The sequence below is a fragment of the Panthera tigris genome, chromosome A1 (assembly GCF_018350195.1).
Source record: "Panthera tigris isolate Pti1 chromosome A1, P.tigris_Pti1_mat1.1, whole genome shotgun sequence".
Taxonomy (NCBI): Eukaryota; Metazoa; Chordata; class Mammalia; order Carnivora; family Felidae; genus Panthera; species Panthera tigris.
The window spans coordinates 115,355,738-115,375,234 of record NC_056660.1 but is presented as its reverse complement, the minus strand read 5'-3'; the positions used below and the strand labels follow the sequence as shown (position 1 = coordinate 115,375,234).

The 19,497-nt window shown below is 47.2% G+C and overlaps 1 protein-coding gene across 1 annotated transcript in view; it reads right to left on the bottom strand.

Annotated features, from left to right (window-relative positions):
- Positions 1 to 19,497, bottom strand: part of PSD2 (pleckstrin and Sec7 domain containing 2) — a 44,541-nt gene that overhangs the window by 2,992 nt on the left and 22,052 nt on the right. Inside the window, exons 6-14 of the mRNA XM_007077884.3 lie at positions 17,882 to 17,994; positions 17,105 to 17,163; positions 7,333 to 7,422; positions 5,479 to 5,522; positions 4,233 to 4,423; positions 3,989 to 4,059; positions 3,405 to 3,562; positions 2,353 to 2,497; positions 961 to 1,104 (exon numbers count right to left, since the gene is read on the bottom strand). Of these exons, the coding sequence (XP_007077946.2) occupies positions 961 to 1,104; positions 2,353 to 2,497; positions 3,405 to 3,562; positions 3,989 to 4,059; positions 4,233 to 4,423; positions 5,479 to 5,522; positions 7,333 to 7,422; positions 17,105 to 17,163; positions 17,882 to 17,994 (1,015 nt within the window). The remainder of the gene's footprint in view (positions 1 to 960; positions 1,105 to 2,352; positions 2,498 to 3,404; positions 3,563 to 3,988; positions 4,060 to 4,232; positions 4,424 to 5,478; positions 5,523 to 7,332; positions 7,423 to 17,104; positions 17,164 to 17,881; positions 17,995 to 19,497) is intronic.

Here is a 19,497-nt window from a genome sequence, read left to right as displayed (position 1 = left end):
TCTCTAAGCCTCAATCTTCCCATCTGTAAAATGGGGATAATAACAGACCTCATTTCACAGAGTTGACATGAGGATGAAATCAATCAGTACAAGGGAAGTGAAGGGAATCGCAGCTGCCTGGCGATTAGCGAGAGATCAGTCCACTGTAGCTTTTGCCATCCCTATGTTCACGCTGCAGAGAGAGTGGGTCTGAGAAGATTTCAAAAGTTGAACAGCTTTATGTTTTTTTAAAGGTCAGGATCTCTTGTGGGAAGTCCCTTTTCCTCATACCTCAACAGAAAATCAATGTGGAAATCTAGAGATTGAGATTGGTTACTTCCTGCCCTTCCTGCTCCAGAGGCTGTCTGAGCCTCTATATTGTCCACTCCTGCAAGCAGGTCAACAGAAAGGCTGTCCAAAAGGGACAAGTGTTCCCACCTCCCTCCCGCAAGCTGCCCCCCTCTGCTTGACCCAGTGAGAGTGGTGCTCCATCAGCCCCGTTTGCAGAGCATCAGGGGGCAGGAGGGGGCAGGGAAAGGCAAGATGGAAGAAGGGAGAACTTAGGTGCTGTGCTTGATAAACAAGTGCAAAAAAGGAAAATGACACAAAAGGGGGAGCAGGCCATGCAGACAGGCTCAAGCGGTCTGTGGTTTTGTTGTAACAGCTTCCGGAGTGGGCGGCTGGGTCATGGGGGGCATGGAGGTGAAGAGGGTCTTAGAGAAGGGTGGTACCTGCCTGGTGCTCTTTGAGAAACACAGGTGAGGGCACAGTGCTTGATTAACAATTGGCAGCTGGACTGTGCAGAGACCGGCCCACAGGAGGCCATGCATGGCTCAAGAGCACCTCAGGGGAACCCCCAAAGTGGGGAGCGCCCAAACCAGGAGTCCCTGGCTATAGAATGATGTTGGCGACAGGAGAAGAGCTGGCTTCCTCCTCCTGCCCCAGCCCTGAGCTTCGCAATCGGCCCCACGGAGAACCCACCTCAAAAGTGAGATAGTGCTCCTTCAGCCGATTCTCCTCGGCCTCCTTGGACTTGACGCCCCTCTCGACAGGGTGACACCTGTGCTCAGCCAGCTCTGCAGTCACCTGCCTCAACTTATTCTCATGAGAACGCAGCTGCTCCTCCTGTAAAGACATGGCCTGGACTGTGAGGGCCCACTCTCAGGACGGCACAGGGGTGGGTCTAATCCCGGCCTGCTGGATCTGCTTCACCAAAGGGAAACTGAGGCCGGGCCGGGGACATCAAGTATGTGGAGGACCTGAGGGAGTGGCCCTCCACTCTCCCGCTCCCCGCTCCTTGCTTTCATCAGCATCAACTCTCCTGGATAAATCTGCGGCAGGCTAAGGAGATGAGAGGCCCGCACACTGGAACGTGTGTGTAGACGCTGACACAGGCACACCAGCACTCCAGATGCAGTCTGCCCCCACCCCGGTTCACAGGGACTCTCATGGGCACACACAAATACAATGGACCAAGGGACAGCCTGGCCTCTGCTACCCCTGGCTCCACAGGATGCACACATTGTCTCGCATTCTCCCCCAGACAGACTCCATGGTTATAGACCCAGGATCATACCCAAAGACAGGCAGAGACACTGTTCCTCACAGACAGGTACACACGTACATGCCACCCACCGAAGTACGGCCAGACCGCTTCATGCTGTGTGAGCAGTGGGCTGCACCTGTGTGCGTATGTATGCGCACGTGTGTGCAGTGGAGGTGCGGGGAGAGAGCACGTGTGTGTGTACCTGTATGGTGTATGCCTGCGTGGGGTTTGCGTGTGTGTGTGCGTTGCATGTGCGTGCACAGGGGCTCTGGTAGCTCAATGGAGAGATCCAAGGCAAGGGCCCAGTACAGAAGGGGGCCCTGACAAAGACAGGCGGCATGGAGCCCCTCCTGCCCTCCACCTCCCAAGTAGCGTTCTACCATTTATCCTCTCCTCTCCAAACTACCCCTGAAAAAGTCACGTAGTTTTCGGGTTTTTTTTTAGGATTACAAATATAATATTTAAGGGTAGATCAGGACAGCAAAAGAGCCAGCCGAGTCTCACCTGTCCCCAGCTCCCTGTGGCACACACATTCTCTCGCATTCATGCTCAGACACGCACGATGCCCACAGACTCACAATGACATCCACAGGATACACCCCCATTGGCAGAGAAGAATGTAAGCCTCCGTGTGGTGTATGGCCTCAGTCATCCCATCTGTAAATGGGGGTGGGGCGCAATGGGGATGGAGGAGAATATCTGCCTCTTCACTTTGTCTCTTAGCCCAAGATCAGGCACCATCTAGGAGCTGAGGTGGAGGCTGCTGAACAGGGGGCCTGGCTGGACACAGCCTGAGGAGGTGGCGTTGGGGTCCCGGGAGCTTGTACCTGGCAGAGGCGAGTGGTGCAGGAGGGCAGCAGGGGCCGACAGAACTTCTTCATGGAGCTGACAGCCGCCGGGAAGGACGGGGCTGAGAAGATGGCAGCCACCAGGTTGATCCTAAGGATCCAGGACAGCATTTCTTCCTTGCTCCTGAGGACAGGATGGGAGGGGAGATGGCACCGGCTTCTCACAGTAGGACCCCCTGTCCCCTACCCAGGCCCCAGGACCCAGCACTAGCCTGACATAGGGAGGCCATCAATCCCTTCACAAAAGGGGGACAAAGGAGTGAGGGAGGATGGCAGGATGGGGGTTGGATGGGCCTGGTCAAGTCTATGTACAGAGCTCCTCTCACTCCCAGCGGCTAGGCAAGACCTGGATTTTCACATGAAAATCAAGCTGTCCAGGTCCAGAGCTAATGGCCCTGGAGTAAGAGGACTTAGAGTCAGCAGGTGATCCCTGGATGACTCGAACCTAGAGATAACTGGACAAGCAGTGTCCCCACTCGGGTTTCCTGTCCCTTCCCCACTACCTCGTCCAGCATACACACTCCCATCTTGAGAGGTCACCTACCAGCCTCCCTCCTTTTAAGCTCATGTGACACATGAAACTCCAATCTCAAGTCACAGGACAGGATGAAGGGGAGTGTACAGAGGTCTTCCAGGGAAACTACAGGACAAGTCTTTCCCATCCATTTCCCCACCCTGATTTACAGTAAAGGATGATTCATTAAGACTCCATCTGCCTTGGACGTAGGGACTTCAGCGTGCAACTGAATCACCTGAAAGCCTGGTTAGAACACAACTGCTGGCCCAGCCCCAGATTTTCTGATTCAATAGGTCTAAGGTGGGGCCAAAGAAATTGCATTTCTAACACATTTCCAGGAGATGCTGAGGACCACAATTGAGAACCTCTACTTTGGGCGACCCCAGCTGTCAGTCATGTGGCTGACGTGCAGGGCACCTCGCCTGAGATGGATGAGGAGAGGGGTGCAGGGTAGGCTCGATGCTGCAGGCCCTGAGGCCAGGGTAGGAGTGAGGGGGCTCCCACTCCTACTTACGGTGCCTGGAAGAGGAAGACCCTCCAGTCAGCTGTCTTCAGCTTGAGCACATTGGACTTCTTGCTGTAGTCGGAGGCCCTGGTGGCCAGAGCATGGTGCACACGAATGGCATTCTTCAGGTCACCCTCAGACAGAGCTTTGTCAGGCCTGTACTCATCCTGGACAGATGGGGCGGGGGCGGGCAAGCCTCTGTCATCACCAGGCTCTGGTTTGCCAGCCCACACTTCCTCGACCCTCGCCATCCCCCCCTTTTGCTCTCCTTCCATTCTTCATTCAGCTCTTGCCACTCTGGTGCCATGCCCTCCCCAACAAAGCACTCCAGCCTCTCCTCTCCACACTTTGGTTTGTCCCAAGGCCAAAGAGAACTTCCACTGGGTATCCTCTGACTCCTGGGCACTTAAAAGGCCCTTCCCTGAAAACCCAAGGCTCTGACTGAGCTTGAGTCAGGTTTTAATGAGGGGAAGACCCAGCATCTGCCTAAGCCCCACGTCCTGCCAGGGACCCTCTGAGCACCACAAGGCAGGGGCCGGTTGGAAGACTGCACTGGCCTTTTTTGGGTAAGGACTCTGGGGGCAGTCTCTCACCTTCTGCAGGTACAGGATGGTCCCTTTGAGCACCGCGTAGAATTTCTTCCAGCCACGCCTCCCACGGGGTGCTAGGGATGGGGGTAAGGGTAGTGCGGCCACAACCACCCACCCCAGTTATCTCCTCCCCCACATCCCCTTACAGTCTACCTAGGTGTGCAACCCCAGACGAGCAGCCATGGGGCCAGACCCTCCCCCCAGACTGCTATCCCTCCCCATGTCCCTTCCCCTGCCTGACACCCACTCCTCTTGCCATCCATGTCGGCGTGAGTCTTCCGAGTCAGCACGCCATGCTTGTAGGTGGTAGCGCTGAGAGCCTGCGGAACATCCAGGAAGGGGTTGCCACCATCCAGGATCCGTGTCACCTTCTTGGTGCCTGTCCCAAACTTGTCATCCACCAGCTCAGACAGTGATTTCCTCAGTTCGTCCTCATCACTAGGAAAATAGGAGGCCTGAGCACCACCTCCATGAAAGCCTAAGCCCCACACGGACATGCTCTCTCCTCACCAACCACTCCTCTGGGAAGCAGTCAGAGGTGAAGAGCAGAGGTAAAGAGGTTCCAATTCCAGATCAAAGATCCATATATTTGACCCCTCTCCTTAGTCTTTGATTCTGACCCCTGTCCTCTGAGCTTTGATTTTTGGCCTTCAAGCTCCAATCCTCCAAGCACTCTTTGACCACAAAGTTGGAGACCTTATTGGTTTTATTCCTTATTTCTTCTCTTCCATCCAACCCTGAAAGCCCAGCCCCAGGGAGCAGTGACCCATGGCCAGCCTGAAGCTGCTGACCAAGCCCCACAAACATGTTGGGGAAAGGTGGGCCAGGAGATGAGGCCCCTAAAGTCTAGGATCCCCATTAGAGCCCTGGTAGAAAAATGCCAGATCTTCCCAGTGTTGTTGGAATTCCTCACAATTCCTACCTGGGATCTCTACATGTACCCAAAGACCAAGGTGCCCTGGGGAGCACAGGAGGGTTGGGCAGCCACTTTCCCCAGGAGCCTCTCAGTCTCCCCACCCAGCAAGATCACCACAACTCTTTCCAGATGGCTGGGCACCTCCAGGTCTCATTGCCTTTGCAGAGGAACAAGTTATGGCGACAGTTGCCCCTCCCCGCTACCAAGAGCAGTTACACTGGGGTCTCATGCTTCCTGCCTGCTTACCTCCCAAGAAGGAAACTATCATCATTGGGAATAGTGGCAATATTGCAGTATAGAAAACAAGTTGTGGCCATCATGAAACTCAAGTCACAGTTTAATCTATTCCATACCAGTGTAAACACTTCACACTTTTTATCAAGATAAAAAATGTACCCAAAGGGGAACTCAACGTGTGGTGCTGACCTGCTGGACAGGGGTCACCAGAGTCCTGGGCTGGGAGATATCAGCACCATGGAGAGTGACAGAAGTGACTTCCCTGCACCCTCAGCCTCTCCCTTTTTTTCCTTCCCAGTGACTCACTCTCCCCATACCTGTGCCCATGGGCACTACTCACATGGCCCATTCCAGCTTTTCGTTCTTGATGGAGTTGTAAAGGGTCTACAACAGGGAAAAAGAAAAAGAGATGACTTCAGATGAAAAGTCAAAGAAATCTGAATCTCTAGTAATGTGGATGTAGTGAAGTATCATTTCAGCCAGTGGGGCAAAATGGGTGTTTGATTCACAGTTGTTTGTTGGATGGGTGAATGAATGTGGGGTGGGTGGGGAGATGATTGTTCAGATGCATGGGTGAATAGATCTGATGATGAGTTGGGCAGACAGGTTGGTGGGTAGGTGGATGGGTGGGGAAACGAGTGGGGGAGTGAGTGTTCATGGGTGTAAAAGGTGTATGTGTGGATGATGGGTGGGCATAGGGGTAGGTAAATAAGCTTCTGGGTAGGTGAATGGATGAAAGGACGGCTGCATGGGAGGTTGGGTAGATGGCGTGGGTGGGGAGATGGGGTCATTTGATCTCACAAATACATTCTTTTTTTTTTCTTTTTCATGTTTATTTATTTTTGAGAGACAGAGCACAAGCAGGGGAGGGGCAGAGAAAGAGAGAGACACAGAATCTGAAGCAGGCTGAAGGCTCTGAGCGGTTAGCACAACAGATGCTGACAGGTGACCCTCACATATACTTCTTAACAAGCACTCCTTGATGGTGAAAAAAAATAATTATGGTAAGAAGAGTGATGGAGACAATGTTCTATTTTTTGACCTCCAGACTCATTATCCAACTACCTACCTGGCATCACCATATCCTTCAAACCCACTGTCTAAAACTGAACTCATCACTTACCCCACCCCCATAAACTGGCTCCTCTTTCCCCCAAGGCAGAGAACCGACCAGGCTTGAAAGGCTTGTTGAGTTCTTCCCTGGGCTCTAACCTCACAAGAAAACTAGAATCCCTTAATTCCTGGTGATGTTGAAAAATGGGTGGGTTTTTCACTGTGGTGATGACATTAATAGTTGTGGTGGAGGTGGCAGCGGTGATCAAGGTGGTGGTCGTGGCCATGGCAGCTGTAACAATTGGTGGAAGGTTTGAGGATTGCCATAACAGCAATAATGATAATGGAGTGCCACAAACAAGTCTCATAAAGCCTATCCCTCTGCCTAACTCAGGGAACACGTAACAGTCAAATGTTGAACTGGATGTTCACTAACTCTGTCCCAAAGTCATGGTGGCCCTGACCCCAGTATTAAAAACCTAGACTGTCAGGTGGGTACCTGGATGGCTCAGTCAGTAGAGCATGTAACTCCTGATCTCTGGGTCACGAGTTCGAGCCCCATGTTGGGTTGTAAAGATTACTTTAAAAAAATCTAGGAGCTCCTGGGTGGCAGGGTTGGTGAAGTGTCCAACTCGTGATGTTAGCTCAGGTCATCATCTCATAGTTCATGAGTTCAAGCCTTCCATCCGACTCTGCACTCATGGTATAGGGTCTGCTTGGGATTCTCTGTTTCCCTCTCTTTGCCCCTCCCCTGCTCTCTATCTCTCTCTCATACACTAAATAAATAAATAAACATTTTTGAAAAATCTAGGGGCAGCTGGGTGGCTCAGTCAGTTAAACATCCAACTCTTGATTTTGGCTCAGGTCATAATCTCACCATTTGTGAGATCAAGCCCCACATCAGGTTCTGCACTAATGACACAGAGCCTGCTTGGGATTCTCTCTCCCGCTCTCTCTCTGCCCTTCCCCTGTTCATGCACCAGCCTGCATAATCTCTCTCCCAAAATAAATAAATAAATAAACTTAAAAAAAAAAGAAAAGAAAAATTCTAGACTGTCAAGATTTAGTGGAGCAGAGATCTCTCTCCTCCCCACCTATTCCCCACCCACTTGTGAGCATGGGAAACCTTAACAGATTTTACCTTAAGCAGGTCTTTGGCAAAGTCTTGGCCATCATTCAGCTGGTCCAAGTTGGCAATGAATTGCTGACAGGACATCTTCTTGCCAATGTTCTGTAATGGAGAAATGGTTCTAGCTGAGAGTAGGGATGAGGCTCATGCGATCCCCACACCCTGCCCTGCCCAGCCAGAAGGGTGGAGGCAGCATCAAGGGCAGTAATGAAAAATACTGCCTCGATTTCCCTTTGTCTCCAAGGGTTTACAAAACTCTTTTTCACTTTCCAGATTCTATCTCACCCTCAAGCATCATGAAAAGTTGGAGTTCTCCTCTCGCCCAGATGGAGTCAGGTTGGACTAAATTATATAATAGTTGATATCTGCCAGGTGCCTAGTGTGTTCCAGGGATTGTACTTGACATGCATTATTTTATTTCGCTCTCACAACAAGGAAAAGGCGAGGTGAGTATTATCATCATCCCCATTTGACAGTTAAGGAAACTGAGGTACAGGAAGGTGAAGTGACGTGCCCATGATCACACAGCAAGGAAGTGGAAGGGCTGAGTGTGTCTGACACCAAAGCCCATGCTCTCACCCGCTACTCCATGGTTAACTCTCCCAAGGTCACACAGCACCAGGACTTGAACCCAGGCCTCTTGGCTGCTGAGCAGAAGCTCTGTGTATTCCGTCACAACTGTCTCACCCTCTCACCTGTACAGAGGGGCGGCAAGACCTCCAAGAGGTAGGTGAAGTGAGGGAGAGGTTGGTCTTAAGAGAATCAAAAATCAATTTCCATCAACACACATGGGTACCCCATGCTGAGCTGGGCTGGGCTGGGGCCAAGGGAACCCAAGCAGATGGTCTCACTCCAGGAGGCACAAACAGACAAAGAGCTGAGAATGACTGCACCCCCAAGTTCTGCCTTTTTTAAACCACTGAATAGCAGAGGGGCTCCAGTCCTCCAAACCCAACAGCTGATGTACATACTTTCAGACTCTTCTTGCAATATCCATGTTTGAGGACACACTGGGTGGCACTTCATCTTTGTAAAGACGAAGACCCTTGAACACCAGATACCTATTGGTGTAGGATTTTGTGGATTTCGGTTTGCTTTAAGACAATATTTCCCAAGACTTACCTACAGATGGGAATAGGGATTCCCCCAAAAAAGACTTCATAATCAAATAAGTTTATGTGCATGATTCAGAGTGCTTAATGTGCTTTTGTGTGTTGGGAGTCTCCAAAGAGAAGATTCCATGTACAGCTTCCCATATCCATTGACCTTAGCCCCACCTTAACAAAGAGAATCTATTAATATCATGTGGGACGTTCACATACCACAGAAAATAATTCAGAAAACAAGAATATAAGGGAACATAAGGCTTTGTAAGTAGTTGACAAGCAAGAATTTTCTATACCTTTACAAAGGGTTAAGGAGACAAGATCCTGTATGTGCCTCAATAAGGTATGTTTCCTATGTTTATGTGTACATTTTACATGGACATATATGTACATGCATAATAGCCATTTATGTCCGCATTCATAACAGGAATATGAGGCAATAATGTCTGAGTTCCACACACTGAACATCCCCCAGCCACCAGTCAGGAGTTCAAAATCAAAAAATAACCAGGCAAGATTTTTAATCCTAGAAATGACAGGCTATCTTGTTGCAAATGAACCTTCCTAACAGAAACAATTGCTGGTCAAGATATTACTAAAACATCTGCGGGAAGGCATTGGAGAAATACAGAGCAGTGAGGACTTCAAGGGTAAAGATCCTACAAAGAAAGGAAGCATGGAGACGTGAGCCCAATAAGAAGGTTTCCTCCTTGAAGCATTTGCCAACTCACAAGCAGTGGCCAAAAGGCCGAACAACTGCGAGGTCAGGAGGAGTGGAGAACAAAAACTGGAGTGCAGGGCCCAGCAAGGACAAGGGGCCCTGGGCAACACCCCAGTCATATTTCAACAACAACAAAAAAGATGAAATTAAGAAAGGAAACACTAGGAGCGCCTGGGTGGCTCAGTCGGTTGAGCAGCCGACTTCAGCTCAGGTCATGATCTCACAGCTCGTGAGTTCAAGCCCCGCATCGGGCTCTGTACTGACAGCTCAGAGCCTGGAGCCTGCTTCAGATTCTGTGTCTCCCTCTCTCTCTGCCCCTCCTCTGCTCATACTCTGTCTCTCTCTGCCTCAAAAATAAATAAACATTAAAAAAAAAAAAAAAGAAAGGAAACACTAAAGGGACTTCTTCCGACAAGAGGAAAATTATCCCAGATGGAAGCATGAAAAAGTAGAAAGGAATGAAGAGCAGCAAAAAGGTGGCTACATCTAAATGAATACTGATTGTATAAAACAACAATAAGAGAGTTTTCTGGGGAACAAAGTATAGAGAGAAATATAATAGTTTAAAAGATGATAATGGTGATACATAAGTTGAGAGGGCAATAAATGGAGAAATGAAGTTAAAGTGTTTTAAGGTTATTTCATCCCTCAGGAAGTGGCAAAAGTACATTAATAAGTTAGGATGCACATTGCAAACCAACAAAAGAATTCTGAAAGAATGAACAACTTAACAGGTTAATGGGATAAAAGGGAATTCTTTTTTTTTTTTTTAAGTTTAATATTTGAGAAAGAGAGAGAGAGAGCATGAGTGTGAGCAGGGGAAGGACAGAAAGAAAGGGAGAGAAATAATCCCAAGCAGGTTCCTCACAGTCAGTGCAGAGCCTGACCCGGGGCTAGATCTCATGAACTGTGAGATCATGACCTGAGCCAAAATCAAGAGTCAGACGCTTAACTGACTGAGCCACCCAAGCGCCCCTGGGATAAAAGGAAATTCTAAAAAATACTTTAATAATCCAAAAGTAGGCAAAAAAAAAAAAAAAAAAAAAAAGGAGGGGAAAGGAACATAGAAGAGGTAAGTCAGAGAAAACAAATCATATCCTGGTATGTTTAAATTTAATTATATTAGTAATTCATTAAATGGTCAAATTAAGAGGCAAAGACTATCAGACTTGTTTTTAAGTATATCATACAAGAAGACCTCTTAAATAAAGGGGACAGAAATCTTAGAAACAAAGGATGGAAAAACATATACTGTACATGCAGACACTAACAAAAGAACTCCAGTATAACCACACTAATACCTGACAAAATAGACTTGAAGACAAGAAAACTTACTAGAGATAAAAAGAGACATTTTCATAGTGATAAAGGGGCCAATCTGTCAGATGATATAAGCATTCTAAATGTGTATGCACCTAATAATATAGTCTCAAAAAATAAAAGACAAAAATTTAGAGAACCAAAAAAAGAGAATGACACATTCACAATCTTGGTTGGGAATTTTAACACTGTTCTCTCAGTAACAGGAAGAACAAGAATACTAAACAATTCATTAACAACAATGAGATAAAATGGACAAACTCCTAGAAACACACAAACTATCAAAAATGCTCAAGCAGAAACAGGAAATTTGAATAGATCTATAAGAAATAAAAAGATTGAATCAATGATTAAAAATCTCACAAAAGAAAAGTCCAGAACCAGATGGCTTCAGTAAACTTTACCAAACATTTAGAGAAAAATTAACACCAATACTTCTCAAACTCTTCCAAAAAATTGAAGCGGGAAAACTCCCTAACTCATTCTATAAGGCCAACATTACCTTATACCAAAACCAGAAAAAGACATCACAAGAAAACTACGTAACAATATCCCTTAGGAATATAAATGCAAAACCCTCAACAAAATACTAGCAAACAGAATCCAGCAGCATTTTGAAAGGATTACATAGCATGACCAAATGGAATGTATCCCAGTAATACAAGGTGGTTCAACACACAGAAATCTAGCAATGTAATACACCACATTAATAGAATGAAGGCAGGGGGGAACCACATGATCCTCTCAACTGATGCAGAAAAAGCATTTCACAAAATTCAACCCTTCTTTCACTTAAAAAAAAAAAAAACACCCAACAAACTAGGAATAGAACTTCCTCAGAATACTAAAAAGCATTTATGAAAAACTCACAGCTAACATCATACTCAATGGTACAAGACTGAAAGCTTTTCCCCTAAGATCAGGAAAAGGCAAGAATGCCCACTTTCCCCATTTCTATTCAACATTGTCCTGGAAGTTCCAGCCAGAGCAATTAGGCAAGCAAAAGAAGTAAAAGGCATCCAAATTAGAAAGGAAGAAGGAAAACTCTATTCACAAATGACATGATCTTGTATACAGAAAATCCTAAAGAATATACCAAAAAATAAACACATTCTGGAAAGTTGCAGAACATAAGAGCACACAAAAATCTATTATATTTCTATGTTAGTAAAGAATGATCATAAAATGAAATTAAGAAAACAATTTCTTGTTTTCATTTACAATAATATTAAAAAGAATACTTAGAAATAAATGTAACCAAGGAGGTAAAAGATTTGTATACTGAAAACTACAAAAGATTGACAAAAGAAATTAAAGACCTAAATAAATAGAATGACATCTAGTGTTCAGGGATTGGAAGACTTAATATAGCTACAATGGTAATACTCCCAAATTGATCTATAGATTCAATGCAATCCCTATCAAAATCCCAATGGCCTTTTTTGCAGAAATGTAAAACTTTATATTCAAATTCATATGGAACTGTAAGGGCTCCCAATAGCCCAAACTTGGAAAAGAACAAAGTTGGAAGACTCATACTTCCTGATATCAAAACTTACTACAGGCTGACTCAATCCATTAAGCATCTGACTCTTGATTTCAGCTCAGGTCATGATCTCATGGTTCTTGGGTTCAAACTTCACACTGTCAGCACAGATTGGGATTGGGATTCCCTGTCTCTCTCCCTCTCTACCCCTCCCTCACTTGTGCTCGCTCCCTCTCTCTAGCTCGCTCTCTCTCAAAATAAAAAAAAGTCAAAAAAGAAAACTTTTACTACAGACAAAGGTAATCAAGATAGTGGAGCACTGACCTAAGAATAGACATATAGATCAATGGCACTAAATTAAGAGCCCATAAACGCACCCATACCTCTGTGGACATCTGAATGTTTTTTATTGAGTAAATCTGACATATAACATTGCATCCATTTATGGTATACAGTGTGTTACTTTGATACACTTACATATTGTAATATTATGGTCAATTAACATGGCCAAGACCATCTAATGAGGAAAGAATAGTCTCTTTAACAAACGGTGCTGGGACAACTGGATACCCACAGCAAAAGAATGAAACTGAACCCTTACTTCACTCCATATATAAAAATTAACTCAGAATGGATCAAAGATCTAAACATAAGACCCAACACCATAAAACTCTCAAAAGGAAACATAGAGATGAATCTTTGTAATCTTGGATTTGGTAATGGTTTCTTAGGTGACACCAAAACACAAGCAAGCAAGCAAGCAAGCAAGCAAAAATAAATAAATAAATAAATAAATAAATAAATAAATAAATAGGACTTCTTCAAACTTAAAAACTTTTGTGCACCAAAAGATATATCAAGAGAGTGAAAAAACAACTTACAAAATGGGAAAAATTTTTGCTAACCATGTATCTGATAAGGGTACAGTATCCAAAATATATAAACTCAACAACAAAAGCACAAACTATGCAATTAAAAATGAGCAAAGGGTTTTAAGGGACGATTCTCCTAAGAAAATATATAAATGATCAATAAGCATATGAAAAGACGCTCAACATCACAAATCATTAGGGAAATGCAAACCAAAACCACAATGAGATGATCTAACTCCACAGTCATTAGGATGGCTATTATTGGGGCGCCTGGATGGCTCAGTCGGTTAAGCATCCGACTTCAGCTCAGGTCATGATCTCACACGTCATGGGTTCGAGCCCTGTGTTGGGCTCTGTGCTGACAGCTCAGAGCCTGGAACCTGCTTTGGATTCTGTGTGTGGGTGTCTCTCTCTCTCTCTGCCCCTTCTCTGCTCATGCTCGCTCTCTCTCTCTCTCTCTCTCTCTCTCTCTCAGAAATAAATAAACATTTAAAAAAAGGATGGCTACTATCAAAACACAGAAAATAAGTGTCAGCAAGGATGTAGTAAAATTAGAAAATTTGTGCCCTGCTGGTCGGAATGTAAAATGGTTCAGTCACTATGGAAAACAGTATGGCTGTTCAGAAAGTGAACATATACCTAACAGAATTTAAAGCAGGGTCTCAAAGAAATATTTGCACATCCATATATCCATAGCAGTATTATTCACAAAAGCCAAAAGGTGAAAGCAATCCAAAGTGTCCATCAGCAGATGAAAGGATAAACAAAATGGAATACATACATACAATGGAATATTACTTAGCCTTAAAAATTCTGTCACATGCTATAACATGGATGAACCATTAGGACATTATGCTACATGGCATAAATGAGTCACAAAAATATAAATTCTGTATGATTCCACTTGTATGAGGAATCTGGAATAGTCAAATTCACAGAAACATAAAGGAGAAAGGTAGTTGTCAGTGGCAAGGTGGAGAGGGGTGTTGAGGAGTAGTTGTTTAATATGTGTAGAATTTCAGTTTGGGAAGATGAAAAAGTTCCAGAGATTACTAGCACAACAATGTGAACAGACTTAACACTACTGACCTACATTATATAAGATGGTAACTTTAGTGTTATACATCTTTTACCCCAATTAAAAAAAATTTTTTTACTACAATTGTTAAATTTTTTTAATCCAAAATATGGGCAAAGTACTCAAATAGGCATTTCTCCAAAGAAGATATACAAATGGTCAAAAAAACATGAAAAGATGCTCAATATCATTAGTCATCAGGAAAATGTAGACCAAAACCACAATCAGACAGCACTTCATATCCACCAGAATGGCTATCAAAAAAGAAAGAAGCATTAAAGAGGACGTGGAAAAACTAAAACCCTCATGTACTGGCAGTGGGAATTTAAAACAGTTCAGCCACTATGGAAAACATTTCCACAGTTCCTCAAAAAGTTAGGCACCAAATTAGCGTATGATATACCTAGTCTACTCTTAGGAATTGAAAACAGGTATTCAAACAAAAAAAAGACTGGACGCAAATGTTCACAGCAGCATAAATCATAATCACTACCCAGAAGGAGGAAACAACCCAAATATACATCAACAGATAAATGGATACATAAAACATGGGACATCCGTGAAATGGAATATTATCTGGTCATAAAAAAGAATGAAATATTGACACATGCTGTAACATGGACAAACCTTGAAGACATATGCTAAGTGAAAGAAGCCAAACACAAAGGCCATATATTTTATGATTGAATTCACATTAAATATACAGAATAAGCAAATCCATAGATGCAGAAAGCAAATTAGTGGTTGCCAGGGGCTGGGGGGAGGAGAGAATGGAGAGTGGCTGCTAATGGGTACAGGAAACCCTGTAACATTACAACCCCAGTTCGGGGTGACAAGAAAGTTCTGGAAGTACAGAGTGGTGATGATAGCACACCATATGAATATACTTAATTCCGCTGAATTGTGCACTTTAAAACGATTAAGATGGTATGTTATGTGTATTTGACCACGATAAAAAAAAATCAGTAAGGATATGTAAGATTTGCACAACACAGTGAAAAGACTTGACCTTATCTGCATACAGAACGTTTCAACCAACGACTGCAGAATGGACTTTCTCTTCAAGCCTACATGAAATAGCTACTAAAACTGTCCACCTGAAGAACATGCACCTACCCCTCTGCCAGCTCCTTTACTGCCTCTTTCTCTGACCAGAGAAGTTGTCTGGGACTCCAGCAGGCCCCACGTTCCTGAGATCCCCACATCCAGCTGGCACTCAGTCTCCAGCACTCAGTCTCCAGAGAGCAGAGGAGTGGGGGATGGGGGGGAGCACAAAGCAGGGGGAGCTGCTTCAATTGGGAGCCTTTGGAGAGAGCTCACACTAACTGCAACCCTAGGGGGAGCTGAGTACTTCACAAGTTCTGTCTCCTTAAGCCTCACAGGAACTTTATGAAGGTGACTGGGAGGTTTAGCGAGGTAACTTGCCCCAGGCCACACAGCTGTCCTGTGGGGAAATACTGGGGACTCTGACCCAGAACGCTTTCTCCTGATCCTTTTGCAATACTGCCTCAAGAGAGAAAGACAGAATCCTCAATGTCTGTTGGCTCCAGAAACCGCAATCCTGCCCCACCCACTTCTGCTCTGGGAAGGTGCTGATGTTCCTCCTCAGCTGCCGGCATTGATGTGGGGGGTGGGCAGCTACAGCCCACCAAGCTCAGGGGTACCCTTGACCTAAGTGGCTGTTGCAGTTCTTAACCACGGAGCATCCATGACTTGGCAAAGCAGTAACTGGGTCCTAAGATTGCCCTCAGGCCCAACCAAGGGTGGGAATCAGGAGAGGAGGGGTGTGTTTAATGCTCCTTTTAAGGTACAGTAGCAATACCTGCTCTCCATACAGAGTGAGCAGTCTTGGGGAACATTAGCCGGTTAATGGGTATTAGTTCTGGAGACATTCCCAGGGAAGGCGCACATCTACTCTCCTGTTCCACAAGCAGGCTGCCAGCCCAGGCAGACATAAAGGAAACTGTCACATGACTACTCCTTAAGCCAAGGTCACCAAGGTCGGCACCCTTCCTAGTCAGGTGCCCCAGTGTACCCATGCCCTCTCAGGTTGCCATTAGGCTATGGTCTTCACATTCTTAACTCTCCAGGGATCTACAGGTTAGGCCTTGGGGCTCTCCCTCATTTAAATCTTAATATCAATAATGAGTCCTATTGTTATTCTTACATAATGATGTTATTCATAATTAAATCCTTACTAGGTACCCAACCCTGATGCTTGGTGTTGTGCATACTAATTCTCTCCATCCTCCCCAGGCCACTTGTCAGGAAATCATTATTCCCACCTCACAGATGCAGAATCTGACGCTCAATGTCTTGTCCAGCGTCACAGAGCCTCCACTTGGAGGCAAGAGCAGGATCTGAAGCTGGGTCTGTCCTAGCTCTTTCTTCCACCCTATGTGCCCTGAACTTTCCCGGTTAACCCCAGAACCAGACTTGGCCTGTGGTCCCCATGTGTCAACGAAATATCCCCAACCCAACACAGGGGCTCTGACCACCCCTGGATGAGCAATGACGGGGCAGATGAGGTGATGAGGGACACAGAAGGGGGAACATGGAGATGCGAGGTCTAGGCTCACAGGGCATGCACACAACCGGCTACACTTACCACCTGAAGGAGGGCAAGAGAGACCAAAGAGGGGGGGTCCCCGGAGCAGAGGAAGGAGAGAAGAAGGAGTTATTGAGCCACAAGCAACACAGAGAGCCCAGGCCTGTGATGGCACAGCCTCACAGCCTGGGGCACCCACCTTTTACTTCACTAATTGCCTGGTGGTAGGTCAGGGTGATAAGACCGCCTCCTGAGGGCAACCTACCATTTGACAGGTGGGGGCTGCCTGGGGCAAGGCACTTCAACAGGGCCACATCCGGACTTGCCAGACAGGGGCAGGAAGAGCACTAGCTCTTTAGCAATGCCTGGAGTCGACACAGCTGGGGGTGGCATGTCTTACTTAGCAAACCCCAATTTCCCTGTGCCTCAGCTGTACTCTCTGCTTGGGGGCAAGGCATCCTGGCAGATCTCAGGTGAATAAACTAAGGCAGAGCCAAGCCTAGAAGCCAAGTTGTCCAACTCCCAGGTCTGCTTAAAGAACCATGGCCAGCAAGCAGGGATCAGGAAGGGGGATGGGAGAAAGAGTGAGCCCCAGGACAGCGCAGGGGTGGGTCAGTGCGAGCACATGCCCCTTTCCTGCCTCCCCAACTCACATGTCCGTGCAGGTCCGTGTTGAGCAGCATCAGAGCACAGGTGAGCGTGTGGATCCCATCTAAATCAGAGATGGTGGCACCCTCAGTGTGAGGACCCATTTCTTCAAACCCAGCCACCCACCTGTCTCCTGACAGAGCCAACCTGAAGACCTTGGAGAGAGGAAGAGGCCAGCCACCAGCCAAATGCACCTCAGGGCCCAGAAGCTATGTGACGCTTCCTGCTCTACCCCCCACTGCAACACCAGAGTCACTTGCCTGCCCCAGGTCAGGGCCAACCCCTCCCTCACAAGGGACCTGAGCTTCCTGGGCCTGCTATAGGCCAGACTCCTGCCTCCTGTGACCAAACTTATCCTGACACTCAGACCCAGGAGTGGCTATGGGTCGTGGACTATGTCCCTGCCTTGGCCTGTGTCTCCTCCAATAACTGGCCTAGTCCCCCAGTTCCTGGGACTCGAGTCCATCCACAAGAAAGTGCTGCTGCTAAGAGGGCGAAGAGGGCCCCAACCCAGACCTCCACACCAGGACTCCTACCACACCAAGAATCAGCACTGCCAGGGGGAGCAGGGAGAATGAAAAACCAAAAGACCGAATCTAGGATCGAGGACTTCCAGGCACAGAGAATGACAATGGGCAAGACATTTGGAAGGTCTCTCGTCCAGCAAGCACTCTATGTGCCATCATTCAATGTTCACTGAACAGGACAGAGGTGGCACATGGACCAAGGGTAGGAGGAAGCCAGGGCCCAGCAGGGGCGGCAGGTGGGACAGATGGCCGTACCTTCCGAGGTGCTGTCATCCGGGTTGCACTGGCAGTACCGGCGGGAGAAGTGTGTAAGGACCCGCTCACGCTCCTGCGTCTCCCCCATCAGTGGGAAAGCCTTCAGGAAGGTTCTGGAAGGCAATTCAAGGATGCTGAAGGCCTCCTAGAGTCCCTGAACCAGTCTAGGGTAGGAATCCCCCCACACACATACCACATAAACCTGCCAGAGTGGGCCAGGGCTCTAGGGCCCCAGCATCTGGGCCAAGGGGGACATCCTGGCCCGCAGGAAAGCCTCTGGAGTGTGGAGGCTAAGGGCATTTAGAATTTCAGTCCTCAGTGCCCTCCAGGAAGGAAGCAGGGGACAGATTATGAAGAACAAAGGCAGATGAGCACCTCAGGGCTACCATCAGCTCTGCTTCAGGATAAATACCCACCCCTCTCTCGATCCTCTCTGGCGGGGCCTGGATTGGCCACAGCTGCCCCTCAGACTGTTCCTCCTCAGTCATTCCTGCTCCTCACCGGATGTGCCACCAGCTGAGCCCCAGGCCCCACCCTGGCCTCCCTCACTCTTCCCCCACCCCAAATCTGAGCTGTCGCCAAGTCCCAACAGCTTGGTCTTCACCCCTGATCTCAAATCCTCCTCCTCCTCTGCCCTCATCATATGCCCAGGACACCCTCAGCAGCCTCCAGACAGGTACACCCCTGCACCTCCTTGATACATCTTCCCTACAGATACCAAATGGCCTTTCTAAACAAACATGTAGTCGAGACTCGTCCCTGCTTAAAACCTGTCACTGGCTCCCCAAAGCAGTCAGGATAACGGCCAAACTTCTCATGTTCTGGCCTTCATGATCACGCCACCTGTCTCTCCTATCCCTCCAAGGTCCCCTCCCCCCAACCTCCCACACCATATTCACACCCTAGACAGGACAGGCACATTCACTGCCCCATGCCTCTGAGCGGGCTGAAGCTATCTGGAAGGACTTTTGCTCCTCTACTGGGCAGCTCTGAACCCCTCTCCTGGCCTACTTCAAAAGTCACTGGCTCTCAGGGGCCCGTGAGAGTTGATAGCAAAACCAGAGGGGCTGGGAGATGGGGCTGAGGCACAACTCTTCTTGGGAAGGAAAACTGCAAGCTGAGCAAACTTGAGCCTCTATCTGTCCAGGGTTCACGAGACTAGTTCGTTCCTAACTTTGCCATGGTTCATTTGGTTCCTTGAAAGCCTATTTTGCTTTATGCTCTCTCATGCTGCTCCTAAGGCACCCTGAGACCCATGAGTCCATCTTGGCCAGCCCTTAGCCTCTAAGCCTCCCAAGGCATCTCCAACTGCAGACCACGTTCTACTTCAATCCCAATCAGTCAAGGACTGCCAGACAAAAACATTCTGCGGGCGCCTGAGTGGCTCAGTCAGTTGAGTGGCTGACCCTAGATTTTGACTCAGGTCATGACCTCAAGGTTTGTGAGATCAAGCCCCGGCATCAGGCTCTGTGCTAACAGTGTGCAGTCTGCTTGGGATTCTCTCTCTTTCCTCTCTCTCTGCCCCTCCCCCCCCCCAAATTAAATAAATAAACATTAAAAAAAAAAACCAACCCACTCTGTCTGCCCTCTAGTACTCTCCTTCCCTGCTCTGGTCT